The sequence below is a fragment of the Syngnathoides biaculeatus genome, chromosome 19 (assembly GCF_019802595.1).
Source record: "Syngnathoides biaculeatus isolate LvHL_M chromosome 19, ASM1980259v1, whole genome shotgun sequence".
In the NCBI taxonomy this organism is placed as follows: domain Eukaryota; kingdom Metazoa; phylum Chordata; class Actinopteri; order Syngnathiformes; family Syngnathidae; genus Syngnathoides; species Syngnathoides biaculeatus.
This window is the reverse complement of record NC_084658.1, coordinates 7,557,287-7,579,996: the sequence shown is the minus strand read 5'-3', so window position 1 is coordinate 7,579,996 and position 22,710 is coordinate 7,557,287. Positions and strand designations below refer to the sequence as shown.

At 40.8% G+C, this 22,710-nt stretch overlaps 1 protein-coding gene across 4 annotated transcripts in view; it reads left to right on the top strand.

Annotated features, from left to right (window-relative positions):
- The first annotated feature begins 5,252 nt into the window (after positions 1–5,252).
- Positions 5,253–22,710, top strand: part of ntng1a (netrin g1a) — a 75,809-nt gene continuing 58,351 nt past the window's right edge. For all 4 annotated transcript variants that reach the window (XM_061805272.1, XM_061805271.1, XM_061805270.1 and 1 more), the window contains exon 1: positions 5,253–5,630. In XM_061805272.1, coding sequence (XP_061661256.1) covers positions 5,355–5,630 — 276 coding nt within the window. In that variant the 5' untranslated portion in view covers positions 5,253–5,354. The remainder of the gene's footprint in view (positions 5,631–22,710) is intronic.

Here is a 22,710-nt window from a genome sequence, read left to right as displayed (position 1 = left end):
TGGTATATTTTAAACAGGTTCTTTGGGATACAATTTTTATTTAAATGTATGTTTCACAGTACTTCAAATGAGCAAAACAAAGGCAAAAATTGAATGAAATTATTATTACATATGTTAGATTATCCACAACAATTCGTATTTTAGGTAGATAACTGTTAAGGATTACCATAAAATAATTGCTTAAAAAATAGGGTTCCAATCTTAGGGTTCATATTAAAGGTAGCAATGAACTTTATTCTGAATATTTAATTTTTAACCATCTTGTATTTCAGTATGAAATTGAGAGCCATATTTTTACCTTTTTTTTTTTTCTTAAATGAATATCTCTTTTGTTCCGGCTTTTGCATAGATCTAAATAGAATAGATGTTACTATTAGGCTATGTCACAAAGAGGATTTGTTCATTTGGAAAATGAAAAGAAGGAGTAGACATTGAAAAGGTGAACTCGAGTTCCCTTTCTGTCCAGTAATTTTGCTCTGCATTCTGCTCTGTAGCCAAATTTTTCTCCTGGCTTATTTGCACTATTTTCTGCTTGGTGCAAGCTACTTCAGTGACCATCTTCCTTATTGCTAAAAAGTGGACATTTTTGAGTATCCAGGCTTGTCTCTGTGCTTGCAGAGTAATGTGCATATTGCCTTTTAGGAAAAGTGTGTTTAATTATGCATTAGGTGTTCCTGTGTCGCAAAGAGAGCGAGAGCCAGTGTCAGGGGTGGGAGGCGGGTGGGTGTTCTCGCTGTCACTCGTATGTGGCGCTGGAGTAACTGACGCCTGAGGGCTCTCGACTCAAACTTGGAGCCGCGTCACCATGTCGCCCCATCAAAAGTGCTGCTCCTGCACAAACAGGGTGCACTGTGTCAGACCAGGACACTTAAGGGAGGACGGCCATTTGTTTAGGATGACAAAAGTCACCGATAGACCACAATGGAGGCCGGTGGAGGCAAGTGAAGTGTATCTTTAGCGCATTGATTGTCTCAAACACCTCAGAGGTGCGGTTGCACTTTGATCCTGGATGTGAGGAGGCTTACATGCAGTATGTCCTGGAAGTAGACATTGGAGCACTAACAACAGACCCCGACATTGAGATGAAATGCCAAAGAACGAACTGTATTGAGGACAGTGGCGCTGATTTACATCGCAACATAAAAATCTCTAGACAGATACCACATACTTTGAGTAGCATAGGAATGATATCAGTATATCCATTACAAAAAAAGTATTTCCAAAGATGTCTTGACATTGTTGCCACACAATTGTGCTTCTATTCCTCATGTCATATTTCATCCCCTTACAGAAAATCTTTTCATAAGTACTTTTTTTAATTTAGCTCAGTCCCGTACAAACACACATTGTGTTCTTTGATTGTATCAAATCGATTGAGAGACTGTCACAAGAATTAACCGAGGACTCTTGCTGATTAACACAAATCCGACACAGGATATCATTTAAGAGACGTAAAGGTGCATAGGATATATATATATATATTTCATTCGCTTTCTTGTCAAGGTGTCTGAAATACATGACACCGCAACCCAATTGGGATTCTTTCAGGGTGCACTCTAACGAGAGATCTAACAACATTATAACGCAGCTGATGAAATGCAGCCTGGAAACGGGCTGTGCAGCCTCCCCCTCGCCGACCCCTCCATCAACCAGCCAACATCTCAGGCACTTAAACAGCCGTCAGCGCCGCACCCATTTACAACGGGCCAGCATGATTAAAAGTTCATAAGGCAGCCACTTGTAGGCGTCGACATTTTAAAAAGTGCAAACGTGATGTGCTGACTCCAAGGCAACCCCCAGGCGTGCATTATAGGTGGATTCCACAGGATCCATAGCTGTCATGTTTGCAGGGCCAAGCGCCACTCTTTACATGTTTATTCATGAGAACTGCGGTCCTGCATTGGCAGGTTATTAACAGCTCAGATGAGAGGATGAATCTGGTGAGGAGAGCAGACGGAAGCTTCTATCCTTATCTATCTTTCATCTACCTCTGACTGTCTGCCCTCCTGTCTTTCTGCCCTTCCCTCTTCTGTGTTTATCCTATTCGGAAGAACTGGTGGAGAATATGAAACGGGAAGAGGCAGGAAAGATGAAAGTAAAAGAGGCAGGACAGAAGCTGTGTCAGAAATTGCCCTTGAAAGTGCATAAAATGCGTGAAATTAAAAATAAGAAGGTGGGGATACATTCCTCGTATTGGTGCTTCACCTTAATTCCAGTTTAGTCTGTGCTCAGCCTGTTCTTTGCAGCCTGGGTGCAGGGTTGTTTGGAAATTATTGGGCATTACTAATTTGTTTAATTGTGAAGTAATAGTGCTGGCCTTGCTTTTAGCCATTGTCAATGACTCGTACCGCGTTAAGAGACGATGTCATGCATGTTACGTGTGTCAACATTTATGAACACAGCGTAGCATATGAAAATTGTAGAATCAAAAAGGGAATGGTATTGCTGCTTCCCAAGGAAGAGTGAACCTAAATAAGTGTCACGTCCCATCGGAACGAGAGGTAGGACCCAAATGCAGGAACTCGGAAGACGCAAGGTAGTTCAAGAAGAGACATGTTTATTGTATGCCGAGGTCGGGGATCGAGCAGGCAGTCCGGTGCAGCAGCGGTTGTTGGGGCGTCGGGCGAAGAGAGCAGATGAGTGGGCAGGCAGTACACGGGGAAACAATCAACGCAGGCCGAAGTATCAAGGAGTCAGGCTTACAAGGTTGGTCGGAGAACGGACGAAGGTCGGTACACACAGGATCAGTCAGGAATACGAGAGTGCTGGAACGGGACATAAAGCTCAACGAACTGGCGGAGGACCAGTCGTCATCGGTGTGATATAAATACACAGACTAATCAACCCGCATGAGACGCAGGTGTGCACCCCAATCAGCGCGCCCGCGCAGGCACCTGCACAGCTCATGCTGGAGTGGCAGGATCATGACAATAAGGCTAAATTATGCTTATGTTTTTGGGTTAGTGGTCATTGTGAAATTAGTTGAGCTACTGCCCATCTGCACATAATGTTCTATTTTTTTAAATTGTTTTGATACTGTAACATTTCCTGTCATCATTGCAATACCATTCTTTGGATTTTAAACAGTCATACATCATCATCATAGGTTCCTGCCTTTTTGGAGAAGTATCACTCAATGTTGAATGTAAGAAATAAATTGTAGATAAGTGTAAGTTTAATAAGTGAATGTTGAACTGATAAAAACTGAGCTGTGAGGCACTTATGGCCTTCAAGCCAAAGTTTGGATCCCCTTTCTTTCATACTTTTAATCAATATGACCCAATAAAAAATGCCCATCAAAAACATTGATAGGTTTCCAGTCAGACTAATCTGAATTTTGTACATTTCTAGTTTATATGTTATTTCATTATCATTAACTCCCACAGAAAGTTGCAACAGTCCTTTTTTGAAACCCGACTGGTGGCCTGCCATTGCTTTAACTTTGCCAAAGGTTTAGATGGAGCCAAGAATAAAAGTCAGTTCTTATTACAATCTGGAACTGCCTATGCTTCATCCAACCTCTTTCAGACGGTGACAAGAGTGTCTATTAGTTTGAAATTCAGATTGAAAGTGTATCACGGGCATGTACATTTACACACATGCAGTCGCCATTCCAGAGAGCTCCTTAGTGTGCCCCTTAACATCGTAATAGTATGTCTCCTAATGGGAGACAGGGAGCTCAGTGCCAAGAGTTCTTCTGGATAATTGGCTGCTTCCCCACCTGCTGACTACTCGCCCATTCACATTGTATGATTTTACATTTAAGGGGTGCCTTAACCTCTCATCCCTTTAAAACATCCAACAACTAGATTTTTGTCTGTCTCGTCATCCAATACAGTCTTTGTCCATACTCTCACTGACTGGTGATTTTAGTCATTGATAATATCAGCTTTCATCATGGTTGTGTTGCAAGATTTTCTTCGAACCTGATAATAGTGATCATTTTGTGTTTAGAACAGGTGACTTTGACCTGACCACGTGGATTTCAACTGATTCATTGTAACCGTAACTGTAAACATTATGAAATTTTATAAAACAGGCATCCATCCATCCATCCACTTAAGGCCTTAAGAGACTTAGTTATGCATTAAAGAGCAATTCATTATGTCCCATATTGTCATAACATTGGATATGCAGACTGTTAAGCCATTGAATTAGTTACTCTTACTAGTTAAATCTTATTAAATCATTCCAAAATAGTTCTTGAATCCATTCAGAGTGTGACGGTGTACCAAATAAAGTGTCCTGTGATAGTAAATGCAATATCATCATGCATTTTGCTTCGTTTGTTGAGTCCATGTCATTCGGCCCACTTTGTCATGATGTACTCCAGTCAAGAGTCACATGCTTCCACTGGCGACGGTGGATGCCGCCACTCCCATCACTGTAATTCAATTCATCCCAGTGGGAGGCACAACAAACTGCTCTGCTCTCAGAAAAGTGAAGAGGAGTCGTACTATGTCTATTGTGACAGAAATACCCCAAGGCACGGCAGGTGCCCCTGTGATTGTGCACAAGATCTGCCATCAAGCATGTGATGTTTTGGAAACACATTGGCAGAAAAGTAGAAGGTTTTTTTTTTTCTTCTTGTGGAAAATAATGTGGCCACCACTGAAGAACGCAAACATATCTAGAACTGAGAAACTTCAAAACAGATCACACACACTCTAATAGACCTACGACATGCACATTTTTCCTAGCTGAGCTTTATTAATAATAATGTCAGAGTACAACAAAACAAGCTTTTAAGATTCAATGCAGATGTTAAATAACATTTGGACAAAATGTTTAATTCAGTATTTTGTCCTCTCATTCCTCTCCCATGGACTGTAGCTCAGGGAGGCTCCACACATCAATTTTCAACAACTCAACAAATTTTCTAATATGAGACGCTTGACCAATATGGTCCATTCCTGCTTAAATTTGTCAACAAACACCAACTTTTTCCATTTCTCCTCATAATGGTGCCGAATAATGTCGCTCACTTGCATTCGTTGCCCTCTTAAGGGAGGTGTATTCATTCTCGCTCTCATTTCTCCACAGTTCCAGAACACCACACAGGACGAGCACAATGACTGACAGCCAGACAAGCTGAGGAGACCTGTCACACATTGTCTTATCAACACGTCAAAGGGCTATCTCTTTTTTCGCCTCCCTCTTTTCCACCAATCCTGTCCACTTCTCAATGGGCTGCTAACCCAAGAGAGACAGAAACAATAATAAAAGAAGAAGACGCCTCTAAATCACCGAGAAGGTATGTCTCCCAGTTCCCGTTGAATGAGTTGCTGTCAGTGGAAGTGGAAGAAGAAGACGGGACCCTTGTTCATAAGTTTTGATAAGGAGATCCAGCTCCAATGACAGGGGCTGAGAGAGGACCAGTCATGCGTCTCTATTTAGCACTGACACTGCAGGCGTTGTGGACTGGCGTTTGCCAAGCCGGCATGCAGCACTACCCGGCAGCGTGGGGCCACTATGACGTGTGCAAATCCCAGGTTTACTCAGACGAAGGACTAACCTGGGACTACATGGCCTGCCAGCCGGAGGCGGCAGACATGACCCAGTACCTTAAGGTTAAACTGGATCCACCCAACATCACCTGTGGAAATCCTCCTGAGACATACTGCGCACTGGTGAGTCCACGAATGCAGCGAGTCTCTGATTAAACTATGGTGTTAAATAGAAAATATTTACAATCTTATTGCACAATCAATCGATTTGTTCTATCCTCAGAGTAGTGACAGACAATTACAAAGCCTGTGCTTCATTAATGTGGCTAAAGACAAGGAAGCAGACTGACGTCATGTTTTGCTATTTGGAGAGCTGCTCCTCGATGTGTTGTTGACACTGATTACTCACACAAAGTGCAGCATAATGTGACTTTGGCAGGGAGATAAAAATATTTCCTCAGTAGTACGGCTGCAGCGATGCAACCATAACTAGCATAGTAAGCACACAAAAGCATGAATGACAAATCGGGAGCACAAATGTGCAGTTAAAGTATTAACAGCAAGCATTGTCTGGTAAGCATTCAGCGCAGTCTTTTAATACTCAATATTTGTATGAAAATATAGTGCACATAACCAAATGTACTTTTATATACTGTATATTACTTCTATCCAACATTGGGGTACTATCAAGTGTTTTTTTTTGTATACACATAACACTGGTTATATTCCTCTGTAACTCACATTCAAATTGAGCAGTGCCAAGGAGATATACATATATGTATAGAAATATGACATTTGTTAATTGTCAAAAACAGTTTCATTTGTATATGATTCATTTTTTGTTTTGTGAAACAAACTGCAAAAAAAAGGTCCATTTATCCTCAATGGTATGAGGTTTCGATGTTACCAACGGTGCACATTGAACAAGTTTGCACAGCGGCTTACAAATATGGAAAAAGGCACACTCACTTATTATCATACTTACTGTTTGATAACTTTGTTCTTCATAGTTAAAGCCAACTAGTTTTTTTTCATAATACCTTTACTGTAATAATTACCGTAGGTTATTGAGAGAATATGGTGTATTCTAAGCTATAAATTCTGGTTAAGGCGCCATTGTAGGAATGGAACTAGGTCAGTAACTGAGGACTTCCTGTATAATACACAATTGGAGGATGCCCAGTGGAATATATTTTAGTTTACGACAAGCTTGCATTTCATGTACATTTATTTTTACTGCATCTAGATATTTTCTCCTGAAAATGTGAAATTGTCCCGTACAATTATTTTGTCTGAGAACAATATTCATGGTTAATAGATAACGATACCGAGCTCCATTTAGTTAATATTGTTGGGACCATTTTGTGTCACATGAAAAAAATTAAATTCTCTCAGTTGATGATTAAAAAATTTAAATTATAAGATACTAATTAACTCGGCAAGTTTAAATCTGAGTATACTGCTTTAGGTGCATTCATTCTCACAGATACATAACAAGAAAATAGTTGAAGTGCCCTAAATGCAGTGATTAGTTGATTAGCTTAGAAGACCTCTGTGGTGCATCTACAAATTATCTAGCGATCAAGAAAGTCACAAACTCCTTGAGGAGCTGAAAATAAAATGACGTATATTAGGTCAAGTATTTTAATTAGGAAACCAGCCTCCTCCTAATTTGGGGTCCTTTTCACTTAGAAGCTCCCAGCTGGTTACCCCAGATTGCTCAATGATGAGTCCATTTTGATCCGTCCTGCAAGTCAAAGATTCTCCGAGAACAGGCGCTGAGCCTCAATAGCTTCAAGAGCTCTTTTTGATAATTAGAGAGATTTTTCCAGGAAGAAAAGTAGTAACTTGAGGAATATAAATAGACTCGAGGAGTCGTCAGCAGAAAGTCAGCTTGGGGGGGAGAGAACTCAGGGGGGTGGGTGGGGCAAATTAACAAAATGGGGAGGACAAAGATCAGCTAGTGATCAAGAGAGATGAGAAAGAGAAAGCGTCAGGGAGCCAGAGACCCAGAGCACTATGTGCGACGCATGCAGTGACTGAGTTGCTAATATCTCCTCAGTGGGCCAGGATAGAGACTCGGAAACATGAATAATTCAAGGTGTACCGCTAGATAATGTATTTTATTCATTCTGCACATTATTCTGCTGGACATACTTTACGCAACGTCCACATTTACACAGGTAGTTTTGAAAATGTTGTGTCTATGGTTAAGAAAAGAAATCTGTGTCCACATCAAAACCCATTAACGGGCTGTCAAACAGGTTCCGCTGCAGTCCAGGACTGTATTGTGAGGCCATATTGGCCAATCAGAAGCCTGAAAATTGGATTTTGCAGGAAAGCGCAAAATCCAATTTTCAAGGAAAGGCGGAAAACATTATACCATATTTAATTAAAATGTGTCAATTTAAGCATTGCAGCATGTCACAATGTTTTGTTTCTAGAGGCTAAATGCAGATCATGAACAAAAGTCAATTCACATGGCTCATGCTCCACAGCAACAAACAATATCAGGTAATATAGGAATTAAATACACCATATTTCATCACATTTCACTTATGTCAACCACACATGATGAATATTATCCAGAGTGGGGATCAGGACAAGGATTAACGTTCTAAGAATTCGAGAATAACAGGTTTTATGGATTTATACTAGCTACAAGTAAAAAAAGTTTTTATCTTCTGACTCCAGCTCACCCATGACCAGAATGAGGACAAGCACTATAGAAAACAGAATGATAAATGAATGTTAAATATAAAAATGCATACTTCAATTATGTTGCTGTGGACCCAGCCTGAAGGTCTTTCAGAAAATATGATTTTCTCCGCCTTCAGTTTACTCCGTGACTAGCTGAGGTCCAATAAGTTTGGGGCTGAGACGGAATCGTTATATCACAGGAGGTCATTGCCAGAACAGGGTCCCCTTGCATTCTTCAACCTCTCATTTCTGTGACCCCCGATTGGACCAAAGTGACACCATGCACGTGTACCCAGTTTGCTTCACTGCAACTCTGTGACGGACAAAAATGAATCATGGATGCGGAGGATTCATGCATGTCGGAGGCTCCCCTGGATACACAACCGGAACAGTATATTATTATTGCCTATCACTGCCAGCCTTTAAACATTTGGATGAACGCTTATTTAATTACTGATCGTTGATGCCATCCTGTTGCCCCCGTGTCTACAGCACGTAATTTGAGAAGTGCTTCAATTAAAAAGGCCGTGGGTAGCTTCAACCTCTCCACTCTCTATTCCAATCATGTGAAATTACACTGATAATAGTCACACACGACACGTGCCGATTACAACACAGCCCATTCCGCTGTACAAAAAAATTTGGCATTGCGGTAATTGATTTAACATTCGTCCAATCTGGCCCATTTTTATCGGATTGTGTCTGTGAAGCTGAAAGTTGGATATGAGAGTGTGTGCAGTGGAGTACCTGGACGGTGTGGCACTTATATAAGTCCTGTTATGTCTGGCAGAGGCCTTCATCCCTGGGTCATGGATGGAGGAAGGTTGCGTCACATACGCCACCCCCCCACCCCACCCCCACCCCCCGGACATACACACCTTGACTGCTTTTTCTGGTTCACCCCAGTGACCTTTCAAATAGCAATAAGATGCCAATCTGTGAACTCTGTGACAAAAGTCTAGCACTATATGAGATCCTGCTGTCCCCTCAAGTTAAATTCCTGGCCTTTAATAGCACCGACGAGTTGCAAAATCTAAAATATTTGGGAAGACCTAAACCGCAAAGCCTTCAGCAGAGTAGCCTTGAGTTTATGAAAAGTATTATTGGTCATAAACACCATTAGTGCAGAGTTGAGAGCAGAAGCTTAAGCTTAAAATATCATGACATATGACAAGATAATTAGAATGTGACTGCATACCTTGTTTTCATCGAATGAAATAATAAAATAAAGCTAGATTTTAACTGTATGGTTTCATTTATAAATAAAGCTGCGTAATCACGCGGAACTGGTGAATACACGACAAGTACACGGAATTCGCACTCTTGCAAGAGTGAATAGCTGCATCACAGATCTGAGGACTTGGGTTTGCCTGCGTGGGTTTTCTCCGGGTGGTTCGGTTTCCTCCCGTGTCCCCAAAACATGCAGGGTAGGTTAGTTGAAGACTCTAAATTGCTCATAGGTCTAAGTGTGTGTGTGACAGTTCAGGGTGTAACCCGCCTCTTGCCCAGAATCAGCCGGGATAGGCTCCAGCATGCCCGTGACCCTAGTGGGGATAAGCGTTATGGAAAATGAATGAATGAATAATTCACCTTGCTGTTTAAAATTTTGAATTGTGTTATTTTATTACACACATGATTTTCCTCTTCAGCAACAGATTATTTTGGATATTTTTTTTTTTTGGGGGGGGGGGCATGGTTTATAGTACACGAGTGGACACTCAATTTATGACAGCTTTGTAAAGCAGCAGAACAGCTTTTTTGCTTCCACAAATTGAATGGCAGTTTTTGTTTAAAATTAACACATTTTGGGGAACCCTGTAATGTCTTACAGGCAGAAGTTTGTTGGATGTCTCAACAAGGACTACAGTAAATAGGGCATGCGTTACTCGCTAGTTACTGTGGATCAGGTGATTTGCCCGAGCAGATTTAATTATGTGGGACCCTGCTGACGTAATCATTTTGTCATGTATTAGTCAGAGCTCACATACTTCCAAAGAGACAAGGCTCTTGAGTAAACAGCAAATTTAATATTTTGAGAGTTGTAACACTGGTATTCACATTTTGATGATCACACAAGTCTCAAATAGTTTATCCAACCCAATTGCCTTGCTCGGCATGCACAGTACACATGATACATCCTGCTCTAGATAAGTTCTGAGTATAAAAATAAAAATGGAAATTACAATATACAGTACAATGGAAATGAGTAATAAGTATTCATTGAGATATTATATAACATGCATACAAGATATACATTTTACAAGTGCATATTGCTTATATTTATCAATCCCCTAACTTGAATAAAAAGACATTACTTCCATATTAATAAGTCATATTGAGAATTTCTTTTACTTGCATTGAGGACACCGATGTCAATAATTCAACCTGCAAAGTGGCGTCGTGGGTTTTGACCACTTTGATTCCTATAAACCAACATTCTTGATATTTGGGTTTGATAGTTACTCAGCGCAAGCGAGACCTGCCCAAGTCGTCGGCGGATTCACACGGGGTTATGCAAACTTGACCTTTTCAAAAGCTCATCCTGATTAAGCATTTGCGTTGGAGAAAGTGTTTTTATCCCCCCTCCTCCACACACACACACACACACACACCTCACTCGCCCTTCGCTAATGGACTGTGCGGTCTCACAACTGCCTCCATGATGACATTTCCTTGAAAAATAAGACTGCCGGTCAGCTGCAATATGTCTCATTTCATATCACAATACTGCATGTTTTTGTGGCGGATGAGTGGGTGAGATGATTTTCACAGGGCTGCAATGTTTTCATAGACTGTGACATTCTGTCTCATAAACCTGTTTATGGGAGATTTTTTTTTGTTGTTGTTGTTAAGTGGGTGAGATAGCAACAGCAAGCACGAAGGCATTTTTCCAGACCAACCGACTGACTTCAAAAAGGTCAAATTCCAGAACCGCAACAGCAATTAACTAGCATAGAAAAAGTAATTACACTTCCAATAGAAGTATTAAGCATCAGAGGATGAAGTCAGCTTGATTCATTTTACATGGTTTCTTTCATCTTTATTGCAATACTACGGTGACTGAAGTGTAGGCTATGGAACAAAAGTGAATGGAACGTAAACAGGCTTCATTTCATTTGTTTGTGACATCACAAAAAAACAATACAGTACCTTTTAAATCGGTGCCAAAGGGAGTCACGTTTTCTGATTAAATTAGCCTAATCAACGCCGAACATGTTTAGTGTTTATGTTTGTGGCACTTCCCTTTTATCTTTTTTTTTTTAATTATTTTCACTGCATTCAACGGCACTCTTTACATGTTGCCCATTATGCTATCTCACTGAATTCAAGCTGCGCCCAAATCTTACATTACAACAGCATGATAAATTACTGGGGAAAAACAAGTCTTATCTTTAAAAATAGAAAGGACATGTTTGCAGATCCTTCCAGGGTGAAAAGTTTGTTAAGTGTAAAGTTGGTGAAAAGTTGGCTTGCTGACAACTTCAGGTGTTTTGTTATGCTGTGTGTGTTTTTGTGCGTGTGTGCATCTTGTCTATCTGAGCGCCATCAATGCATTCAGTGTCGCTTGAACCGTTTTTATTGCCACAGTGCGATAACAGGGGGTCTCCTTGACTCCAGCTTCCGAAAGCCTCTGTCGACATCTTTTTTAAAGTCGGGAGACAAACATCTCTTATTTTGCCCAAAAACAATGAAGAAGCAAGCAAGAAGAGGAAAACTTTGCGCGTTTGGATGTGAATTTTAGAGTGTTTCTGACTAAAAATGGAGTGTAAGAAGGAATCTGTGCAATGACCCCAGGGGAAAACAATGGCGTTAAATGTTTCATACAGTTTCCATAGATTTAAAAGATGTCAGTTCCCAGTTTAACCGAAGTCAACTATGGATTAGTTTTCCTTGGAATATGTTACAGGCTTTTTCAGGTGAAACCCACAAATCTCACATTGTCTCTTTGTTAAAAGCTTTCGCAGCTCACAGAATAACAACCCATGGATGAACCCCGTGTCTCAATTTTCTCTTTCATATTCGGCCAAAATCTTTTTCATTCCTTATGTGTGGTCCCTGAATCTCTCGCACTTATGAAGGGATTTGTTGCATTTCACAGTTAATTGCTTGTGAAAAATTATGATGAGGAAGGCCCTGCTTTTATCGTACATTTCATCTTCAGAGAACTGAAAATGACATTGTAATATTATTTATTGGTAATTGCTCTTTTCCTCCTGAAATCTGGTTTCCACAACACAGTCTGGGATGCCAAATGCAAATCAAAGTCCATGGCATATGGTAGCTTTCAGATTTAGAGACACTTGCGATTTTATTTATTTGTGTTGGATTTTTAATGTTAATTGCAAGAGATCAACATCAGTCATTTTTATCTACGTGGTGGGGGTGAAATGAGCCCACTGTAGTAGCAGATGCTAAACCTTCTAAGCTCAGCACTTCTGTCCTTTACGAGCAATCGTTTAATTGAGTGCATATGTAGCAAATGTGTCTCCAAGTTGTAACTTTGTCTGAAGATGCATCAGTAATGTTCCACTTCAGACCTAAAGGCGACAGAAATATGCATTAGAATACTATTTAATGCTCACAAAGTACAGGATGGAAAGCCATACGTATCCACTTTGTTCATGATAAATATGCTACATTACGCGCACTTCCACGAGTTCTTGTGGAAATGAGTTATACTGGTAACATTTGGTAGTCCAGGTAGCAAAAGTGGCAATAGGGAATTAAATTGGTTGGTGTACCTTTTTTGGAGTAACCAAAATAGAACTCTAGCAGATAAAAGGCTACAGATATAACTGTCTAGGAAGTACACACTCTGCAGTTTTTCAAAGCAATACAGCAGTGTGCTGCAACATTTTCATTTGACTGTGCACTCAGCTTGATCTGACATTGAGAAGTAATCTGACATTTGCTGCTCTGTATCATTGTTTTCACTACTCATTGACAGCTGCAAAAAAAAAAAATAAAAAAATAAAAAGATAGTTCAACCAGATAGCTAAACACAGTAGTATACATTCCAAAAAATGGGGGAGGTCGCTATGCTTTGTTTTTAGCCATTTAAGTCTTTTGGGAGAGCACTAACTTATTTTCACTCTCAGTCTTCTGGCTCAGTCCCTCTAAGCAAGCAAGCATATGCCGTGCGAGGGGACCACGCTCAAGCCTGGAAAATGTGCTTGCTTAATTAAAGAAAGGGAATAGCCACTGCAGCTATTTACACCTAATTCTGACATAAATCTGTAGTTATCGCACAAGCGAGACCATGCTCCCCCCAATTTAGAGAGGTACCCCTGAGCCGTTCCTTAATAAGCAATCTTCCCGATTGAGCCGAGGTGAGAGTTACAGTATCTTTCTCAGGGAGACGAAACGACAACAGAAACTGAATTTAACCAGAAGGGAAATAGTTAGTGATGTGCTGCCAAGGCTATTCCGATTGTTAGCGTTCTATTAACCCCATTTAAGACAGCGAAAGCGGTTGATAAATTGTGGCTTGACTTGCAGTATCTGCAGGACTGTAGCTTCAGGGCGAAAGCAGAGGCGCTTGGCATTTCAACCTCTCAATACAGCAAGCCATCCACAAAGCCTATGTACTCATCTTCACTCCATTTCTCCCTTAATTAGTGGCTTAATATGTTGACTTGTAACTTCGTCTTATGTTGCAAAATGGGGTCATATTCACACTATCAGGGAAAAAAAATGCTAAATATTAAACACAATCTGTTGTGAAATGCTGGGTTCTATTTGTTTAGATTTTTAAACAATGTAGGAAATGATGGAAAATCAATTTCAGGGTCAAGCTGTTACCATCGTACAACTGCACAGGCAGTAACTCACATTTTAACATTCTTAACTCTAATATACTGCAGGTATAAAATTAGTTCACGCCAAACAATAAACATGACTGATAAAAGTACTGTGTGAAGGTGATTATTCGTGCAAACTCTTGCATCGCAGATTTGAACTTTTTCACAGTGTGTAAAAAAAAAAAGTTAATCACTGTTCACATGGTGATGAGACTTATCTTAACACCTTGTTGAGGCTGGAACTTCTTTTGAATAACTTGCAAAAAGAGGCCAGAAAACAAAATTCACTGAGTTAATCATTTGATGCTGTCTGGAGGGTGGTCTCAAGAAGTGTGCTGGGGTTTTGTTGAGGCAGGTTGAACTTCAACTACAAGACCGAGAGAAAGCCTATGACAGAGTACCAAGAGAGGAACTGTTGTACTGCATGCGCAAGTCTGGTGTGGCGGAGATATATGTTAGAATAGTACAGGACATGTATGAGGGCAGCAGAACAGCGGTGAGGTGTGCCGTTGGTATCAGAAGAATTTAAGGTGGAGGTGAGACTGCATCAGGGATCCGCTCTGAGCCCCTTCCTGTTTGTGATCGTAATGGAGAGGCTGACAGATGAGGTTAGACTGGAACCCCCTTGGACCTTGATGTATGCAGACGATATTGTGATCTGCAGTGAAAGCAGGGAGCAGGCGGTGGAACAATAAGAAAGATGGAGGCACGCACTGGAAAGGAGAGGAATGAAGATTAGCCGAAGTAAAACAGAATATATGTGCATGAATGTGAGGGGTGGAGGAGGAGGAGTGAAGCTCCAGGTAGAACAGATGGCAAAGGTGGATGATTTCAAATACTTGGGGTCAACGATACAGAGCAATGGAGAGTGTGGTAAGGAAGTGAAGAAACGGTTTCAACCAGGGTGGAACCGTTGGCGGAAGGTGTCTGCCATTTTATGTGACAGAAGACTAGCCGCTAGGATGAAGGGCAAAGTTTATAAAACAGTGGTAAGACCGGCGATGATGTACGGATTAGAGATGTTGGCCCTGAAGAAACAACAGGAAGCAGAATTGGAGGTCGCAGAAATGAAGATGCTGAGGTTCTCGCTTGGAGTGAACAGGTTGGATAGATTAGAAACAATCTCATTAGAGGGACAGCCAAAGTTGGATGTTTTGGAGACAAAGAGAGACAAGAATTCAAGAGAGCAGACTTCGATGGTTCGAACATGTCCAAAAGGCGAGAGAGTGAGTACATTGGTAGAAGGGTGCTGAGGATGGAGCTGCCAGGGAAAAGAGAAGATTGCTGCTTGTCGATCTAGCACTAACTACTAAGTGGTGTAGAGGACGCGGAGTATGAAGCAGTGGACTTTCCAACTAAGAAAATCAGCACCAGGAGCATTGGTACTCGGAACCATCAATGTACATGATTGAAATTTTAGGAGTGGTACCCTAAATCTGCTCCGGGCTGCTGCTCATCCTCAGATTTGTTCAGATTTTGAAACCTTTTTCCACGAATAAAAAACGTGAAAAGAAATAAGGAAGTCCAAGGTTACAGTACACTTGACTTTATAGCTTTTCGTTTTTCTCTCTCTAAAAAGGTACAAACACTGTAGTTACCCTGGAGTCCCATAATTTGCCATCTGTGGTGAAGATCGACCAAAATGGAGTCCTTCTATTTCTGAGAGTATATTGAAAATAGCTCCCATAAGGTGTCATGGACTTATTTCAGAAGTATGATTTGACAAGGGGGTGCAACCAGTAATCTTTTCATTATGCTCGCATGGGCGGTAAGCACTTGAGAGGCTTGGCGTGAAAATGCATTTTACATCCCGTCTGTCGGCACATCAGACGCTCTAAATGAAATGATTTAGTGAGATGTGCCAGGTATTAGCTGTTACTCTGGGACTTGCATTGTTGTCGCACCAAAAGGCTTCTCTTTCAATGCTTATTCAGCATCCTTCAGTCTGTTTTTCCCCCCCAGTGTAAACGCATGGACCAAACAGTGAGTGGCAGCCATTGTGGCAGGCAGCGCTGGCGTTTGAAGGGAGTCGGTCCCCGCCTGGATTCCCTTGTATCTCATCAAGGGCTTCTGTGAACTTGTGTTATGAGCTGGCATCCTGCCTTGTCATCAGACTGACTGGTTGAGATAAATATGAAACACTAAGAAGCAGATGATTATAGATCAGTAGACAATTAAATGATCGTCTGATCTTCATTAGGATGATACATTTCTTTCTTGCCCGCTGTTTCAAATTTAGCAAAAGTCACCTAAAAATGTTTCGTTTATAACGATTGTCTTATTGCCTTTGAAAATATATACATGCTTGTCTATAAGTTTTCCCATTTGTGATGCTGTTCTACAATGACAGGGCAAGTTGTATTCAGCGAAATAAATGAGTAACGCTAATTAGCTTCTCGAACACACCTCCTCCCCTCCTTTTAAATACTCCCTCTGGTCTGCAATTTAGGTTGAAACCCATTCCGCAATGCCACGTCCCTACAGTTTGTCTGACAGTTTTCCAGATGCTGTGGGGGACTTTCCAATGTTTAGAGATTTGTAGTAATTTATTCCATAACATGCTCTCTTATTTATAACATTTATAAATATAAAATGTTTTATTTCTAACTCTGATGTGCTAATTAAGAGCACTGTAGTAGCATTTAGCACAAAAATGCCACATTTTCATCCATCCATCCATCCATCCATCCATTTTCTTAGCCGCTTATCCTCACAAGGGTCGCGAGGAGTGCTTGAGCCTATCCCAACTGTCAACAGCCAGGAGGCGGGGTACACCCTGAACTGGTTGCCAGCTCATTGCAGGGCACATTGAAACACTCACAATCACACCTAGGAGTAATTTAGAGTGTCTCATTAATGTTGCATGTTTTTGGGATGTGGGAGGAAACCGGAGTGGCCGGAGAAAACCCACACAGGCATGGGGAGAACATGCAAACTCCACAAAGAGGGTTCCGGGATTGAACCTGGGACCTCAGAACTGTGAGGCCAACGCTTTACCAGCTGATCCACCGTGAAGCCTGTCACATTTTGTATTTGATAAATTGAAATAGATGAAAGGGGCTACAAGCTGAAATTTAGTATCGAATGCTTGGTTTTCAATGTGTCACTCAATGAGATCACCAAACGTTTGCACTTTTTTATGATTATCCAGCTTTGACCACAGTCTCTTTCATTTGTCGTTTGTTTGAATCCCTTCAGCAGCAGATAATATGCATGCTCTATCAGGTTTAAATATATGTAGTGACTTGAGTCTGTGCGGTGGAACAGTACCACTGAACATTGCCAAAAGCATGGTGTCTATTGATATGTCACAGAAAACATTGACGGTCAGGACCTTTGACCCTGATGTATTGGCTTCCAAGCTGCAAATATTTCAGCAGTGGTCACCATGCCTCAGTAATACAAGTCTACATGAAAAAAGACTTTGATAGCCAGGTTAACTTCAAAAGTAGTAGAATCCAATCATTTCCAATGGTAATGACATACCACCTATTGGGGGGAAGTTATGGCAAAATGAGTGAATAAATACTTTCCATATAACATTGGTTAATTGAATAGGAAAGACCCCAAAATGTACCCATTATCAAACAATGCTTGCCATGCATTAAACAGTTGCATGCCAAGAAAAAAAAAAATCACATTATGATAGATATCCACCATTGTTGTCCTTCATTTACCGTGATTGATCCTGATTGAATTTATTGGCCGATTACAGTGTTGTGCCACAACGACGTCCCGTTATTTATGTGTCACACAAGCCAGCTAAGAATTTAGTGTTCCAATGTACCATGGCAAGCTGAACAGAATTGCACAGCTTGGCGCTCTTGTGGTTCATATAGTATTTGCAGTAGCCTAATGCCAGTCAGTGTGTCTCTATAATGGGTTGTGCAGCCCAAACAGTTTCACCCCATTATTTTGCCAACTATTTTGGGATTTTAACCGACCAGACCTTCTGATTCTTGACTGTTTTTGCCTGTCTGAATCCATGGTGGTGTGCAATGACTCATAAAAGCCAGCATGTGTGACTGTGCCTCACCACGTATCTGGGTGCCATGTGGCAGTGAGCGCCTCAGCATCGCTCTGCCAAGAAATAAGAACACAGAGTAAGCCGATCACGGTGCCAGCATACTGGATTTCCACTCTGAATCATCTTTGTTGGAAGCTGTAGGCTTCTCTATTTCTAAAGTAACAATTCCTACAGAACACCATGTGGACTTTAAATTCTTTACATGCTCAGGGTGAGAAGCTTTTTGAAATAGATTATCAATAGCAAAGCACTTGACACTGAGGCAGAAAAGTGAAATCCCACAAGGGCTGAAATTGGTAAGGTTGTTAAGACACTGTAACAAAGGACACATTTACCTGATGATTAGAGCTAATAGCATGTATCCGGATGCTCTACTTGTTGTTGATTATGTAAGTACTTAAATCTCAAGTACTTCATGTTCTATTATAGTGCCAGTGAGATTTAAGGAGAAGCGTTTTTAATTGAGCGTGTTATTGGAGATTAGAGCATCGTGATCAAAAGGGAGACAAGCTCTTGAAAGAAGAGGTGGGAGACTGTTGTGCTGACTGGATGAACACCTTTCAGCAGATTTGTGCCAGTGTTATATTGGCTGAAGTCAGCAAACAGGTCTGCGACAAGAGGGCATTGCCTACTGGGAAGTGTAGGCGGAGGCTGGCATACAGTTAATGGCTCACAAAGCTTTTGCTTCAGCAGTTCACAGCCTTGATTGACTTCATTTTGAGCCTCTTTGAGCTCAGAAGAGCCTCGATAATTCATTTGGGATGATTCTGGTGGGTAATATTGTCGGGAAGTGACTGGACAGTGTCATGCCATTGACTTGGCTGCTTCTCTAAGCTTTGGATGCCTTTGGAACAAAATGGATTTGTCATTGAATTGTCAAAAATTCTCCCATAGTTGTATTGTTGTTGCCGCTACGTGTCAGGGTTCCCTTCACAGTGCTTAACTTGTCAACAGCTGCTACTCTGACAAATCCAGAGTCGACGTGTGTTGTAAATGCGCTAAGTGTCACGCACGCAAACAAAATACTTTGTAAGAGGACTTTGTGTGGTTGTCAGCCTCAGGGGCTTCATTCAGACTTAGTCCGGCTACCATATCTGTCTACCAATCTATTTCACACCAGGACCAAGAACAAATTTTTCCAATAATGTAATTATGAAATTATTACAACAGGGAATAGCGGAATGTAACGCAATGTCTTTTTCCATGGCCTTGTGATGTTTCCCTAAGCACTTATTTTTACTCAAACTCTTGTAGCAGAAATTTTCATTTACCAATACTCCTGTGTAGTGTCAATTGTTGAGGAAAGACCCTTTACAAATATACGTAGTATCATGCTTTTGTGCATCTTTTGCATCTTACTTGCAAGCACTGTTAAAGATTACATTCTCGCGTTCAGGGTCGGGAGAGCTTCTTAAAAAATGTATTCCAATTGATTTACTAGTTAACTGTTAAAAAAAAAATCTAGTCAGTCGTACAATCCAGAGACCATAGTATGAAAGCAGTGTCATTTTATTACGTTAAGGCATTACTCCCCAAGCGTGGTCTCGTTTTAGTGCATATATAGTAACTAATCAATCTCCTGTGTTACTGTAACAGTACAAGAATCTCTTCAAGAGAATTTAGAAACAAAAAGACCAATGTACTGCTGGTTGCAATTTGCCAGTGTTTGCCTTTGTTGTATAATTGCTTGTGGCATAATGTTACTTTTACTTTTGGGGCGTCATTACAAGTTACTCTATGGGAATATTTAACACAGGCCTGCAGGAAATACAATGTATGTTTGAGTGACAGTACCTGAAACCCTCCCCGGCTTCTTCAAAAACCTTGTCTTTTCAAATCCCTCCTGGGCAACGCCTGGTTGCCTCCAGCACAACAATTTAAATCCCACCTGATAATAGCTTTTGTCACACTGACAGCTGTCATCAAGTCAGCCGTGTACACGCTTTAGTTTGCTCCTCAAATTAGCAAGTGGATTTTCTCATCACGCGCTTTGTGTTTTTTTTTTTTTTTGTACTTTAAAAAGGCAAAAATCACCCTCGGGGAAAGCAACCAAGCATATAGCAAGTTCTGTTTGTGTGGCTGAAAATTTAAAGCAAGTTTGATTGAACCGAAACGACGATTGCTGAAGCACAAGGTTTTTTTGTTTTTTTTTTGTCTAGAGGTTCGTGTAACAGTCACTTACAGTATTAAATCATGCATGTGCACACTATGCAATATTGCTGCTTGGTGACTTACACACACGCAACTTCAGGTTCACTGACCTGTAACATTTTCTTGGTTTGGACAGAAAATCAAAGGTTTAGTTACATTCAGCTCACTAACATCACATGCTTTGTGACTGCCACATTTACAACCAACCATGAGTTTCTACAGCAGATATGACTTGTTACATAGGGGAGAGACGCACATTAGTGAACCAATATTCTTGCTTGTAAAAGCAATAATCGGTCAGAAATCACATTTGTATTTTTAATTTTCATAACGCTATAAGGAGCCTACTCTTACAGTAAGTTGGTAAAAATGTTGATCATCCCCTTGGTTGGGAAGTACAGTAGACAACATTTATACAGGCCTTTTACTATTCTTTTTAATTGTTTAATGGATATGGCAGAGATACATATTGACGGTTACCATTTTGTATGAATTGGAGTCAATTTGACAATTGCTATTTGGTGGATTTTAGTTCTTTAAAATCAAACATGCGCCATGGCTTTACCAGCTTTGCATTCTCAATGCAAGTAGCTGCTTCCGCATGAATAGTCACATGCCTACATTACTGTCAACGCTTCACTATCCCTCTCCGTTTCTACCTTGCTCACCCTTCTTTTAGCCATTGTTCTTCATGTGGGAGTTCCTCTTGAGGGGAAACTCATGCAAACTTTTGATCCCTAGCTCAACGACATGGCTCGCGTCTGTGGGAAGCTAAGCCAGCAGAGTTTGTCCCTGAAAGAGATAAGGGATAAAATCAAGTCCAATGTGTTGGAAATTGAACCTTTTTTGTACTAGTTGTAACAGTAGTATAATACTGTATCCATTCTAGTTATGACTGAGAGGTCATGAGTGACTACTAAGTCGTGACTGGTCTTGATGCAGTGTTGCAACTTAGTAGGGATGAGGGTTGTAGGGCTATGACAAACAGGATTCCTGTAAGACTCTGGTTTATTTTCATTCACGTTGTGGCTTGATAGCTGAACACCTCAAAGGTAATAAATTAATAATGGATAACAAATACTTTTTATCTGCTTCACTGGTGCCTAGAGGAAGAATAGGGACACTTTCCATTGTTTTTGTCATTTCTCACAATTTGCAAAAATAGTCCCAGTGGCATCATATTGCCATTCAAAAGGTGCATTAGTTCAGGTAGATCAGCTGCCATACTCCCACTAAGAAGTCAAATTTGGGTGAGGGTTTGGCAAAGCTGTTCCATCTCACTGCCAACAGACACTCTCCAAGGGTTTGTGCAGGCAGATGCCCACACTGAGCACGGCCAGCCAAACAAGACTGCTCGCACCGAGTGTGCGCGCCCTGGAGCCTCTCGAGACTAGTCTTTATTTGGTGGATTAGCATAATACTACAAGCCAACGTTTTCAATGGATTATCAATGAACGTCCACATAGCTGGTTTAAATGACTAATTAAGTGTTTCAATAATCCTCATTTGCTAGCCTCAACATCTGGGGAATATTTGGCTAGAGCTATTGTTAGTAGTTTCTCTGCCACAAAAATACTGTGGATGTTTGTAAAGTTAGACTTATTTAATGAAAGGTGTGAAAGTTTTAGGAAGACCCCTCTTTGTTGCTAGTGGCCTGTGGTGTGATACGTAAATGCCGTTTTAGTTTGAATCTTATTTTTACATTTCATCATTCATCAAATTACTAATTGAACCAAATTCCAGCCTTTGGAAGCACACTTCCTCTGGATATATTAGTAACCCACCCATTAATTAAAAATCATTTTAAATTGCAATAAAGTTAGTGGTGGATAGTTAGACAAAATAAATTGTATAATCCCATTGTGCTCCAGTTCATTTGGTTAATTTTAAATTTTAGGACCTCAGAAATTGTGTATTAAAAGAGCACTGCTGATAAATCTTAACCCACAAATGTTCTCACATATTCCTCACATGCAAGCAGTGATGTCTTATAATGCTGCAGTGATGAGATCAATGTGAAAGGCTAAATTACATCTCATTCTCATTTGTGTCAATAGAGTTGAGTCAGAAGTAATATCGAAGTAATATACATGCTCCCCAGCGATAAGCACCAATAAAGACCTCATTTACAGTAAGCCGTTTACTTTTTGAATGCGTAATTTCAAACTGGGATGTTTTCCCTCCAGGATCCACTGCCAGTCTACCTTTGCTTTTCAATGCCACCACCTCCATGCCAGTAAGTTTTCCCTCGCCAGCCCCAAAAGTAGGCCAGTTGAAGAGGGTGGAAACAGAGAACTTTTCCGGTGCAGATGAAATGAGGGTATCAAGGCTGGAGTCAAACAGGCTGCAATGATGCATTGCATCTTTTTCGATTCCCCGAGTTGCACCCAAGAGCTGTCAAGGCGTTCTCTTGCTGGCATGTTTAGTTCGGTGACAGAGCATTTGTAGCACCTCCGCCCATGGCTTCCTCAACTCTATTGCGTCAGATGAAATCAACTTTTAGAGAGGATAAATAAGGGAAGAGGCAGTGCAGACAGAAAACTGGAGAAGCATGTACAGAGGAGCAGAAAATAGGGGAGTTAAA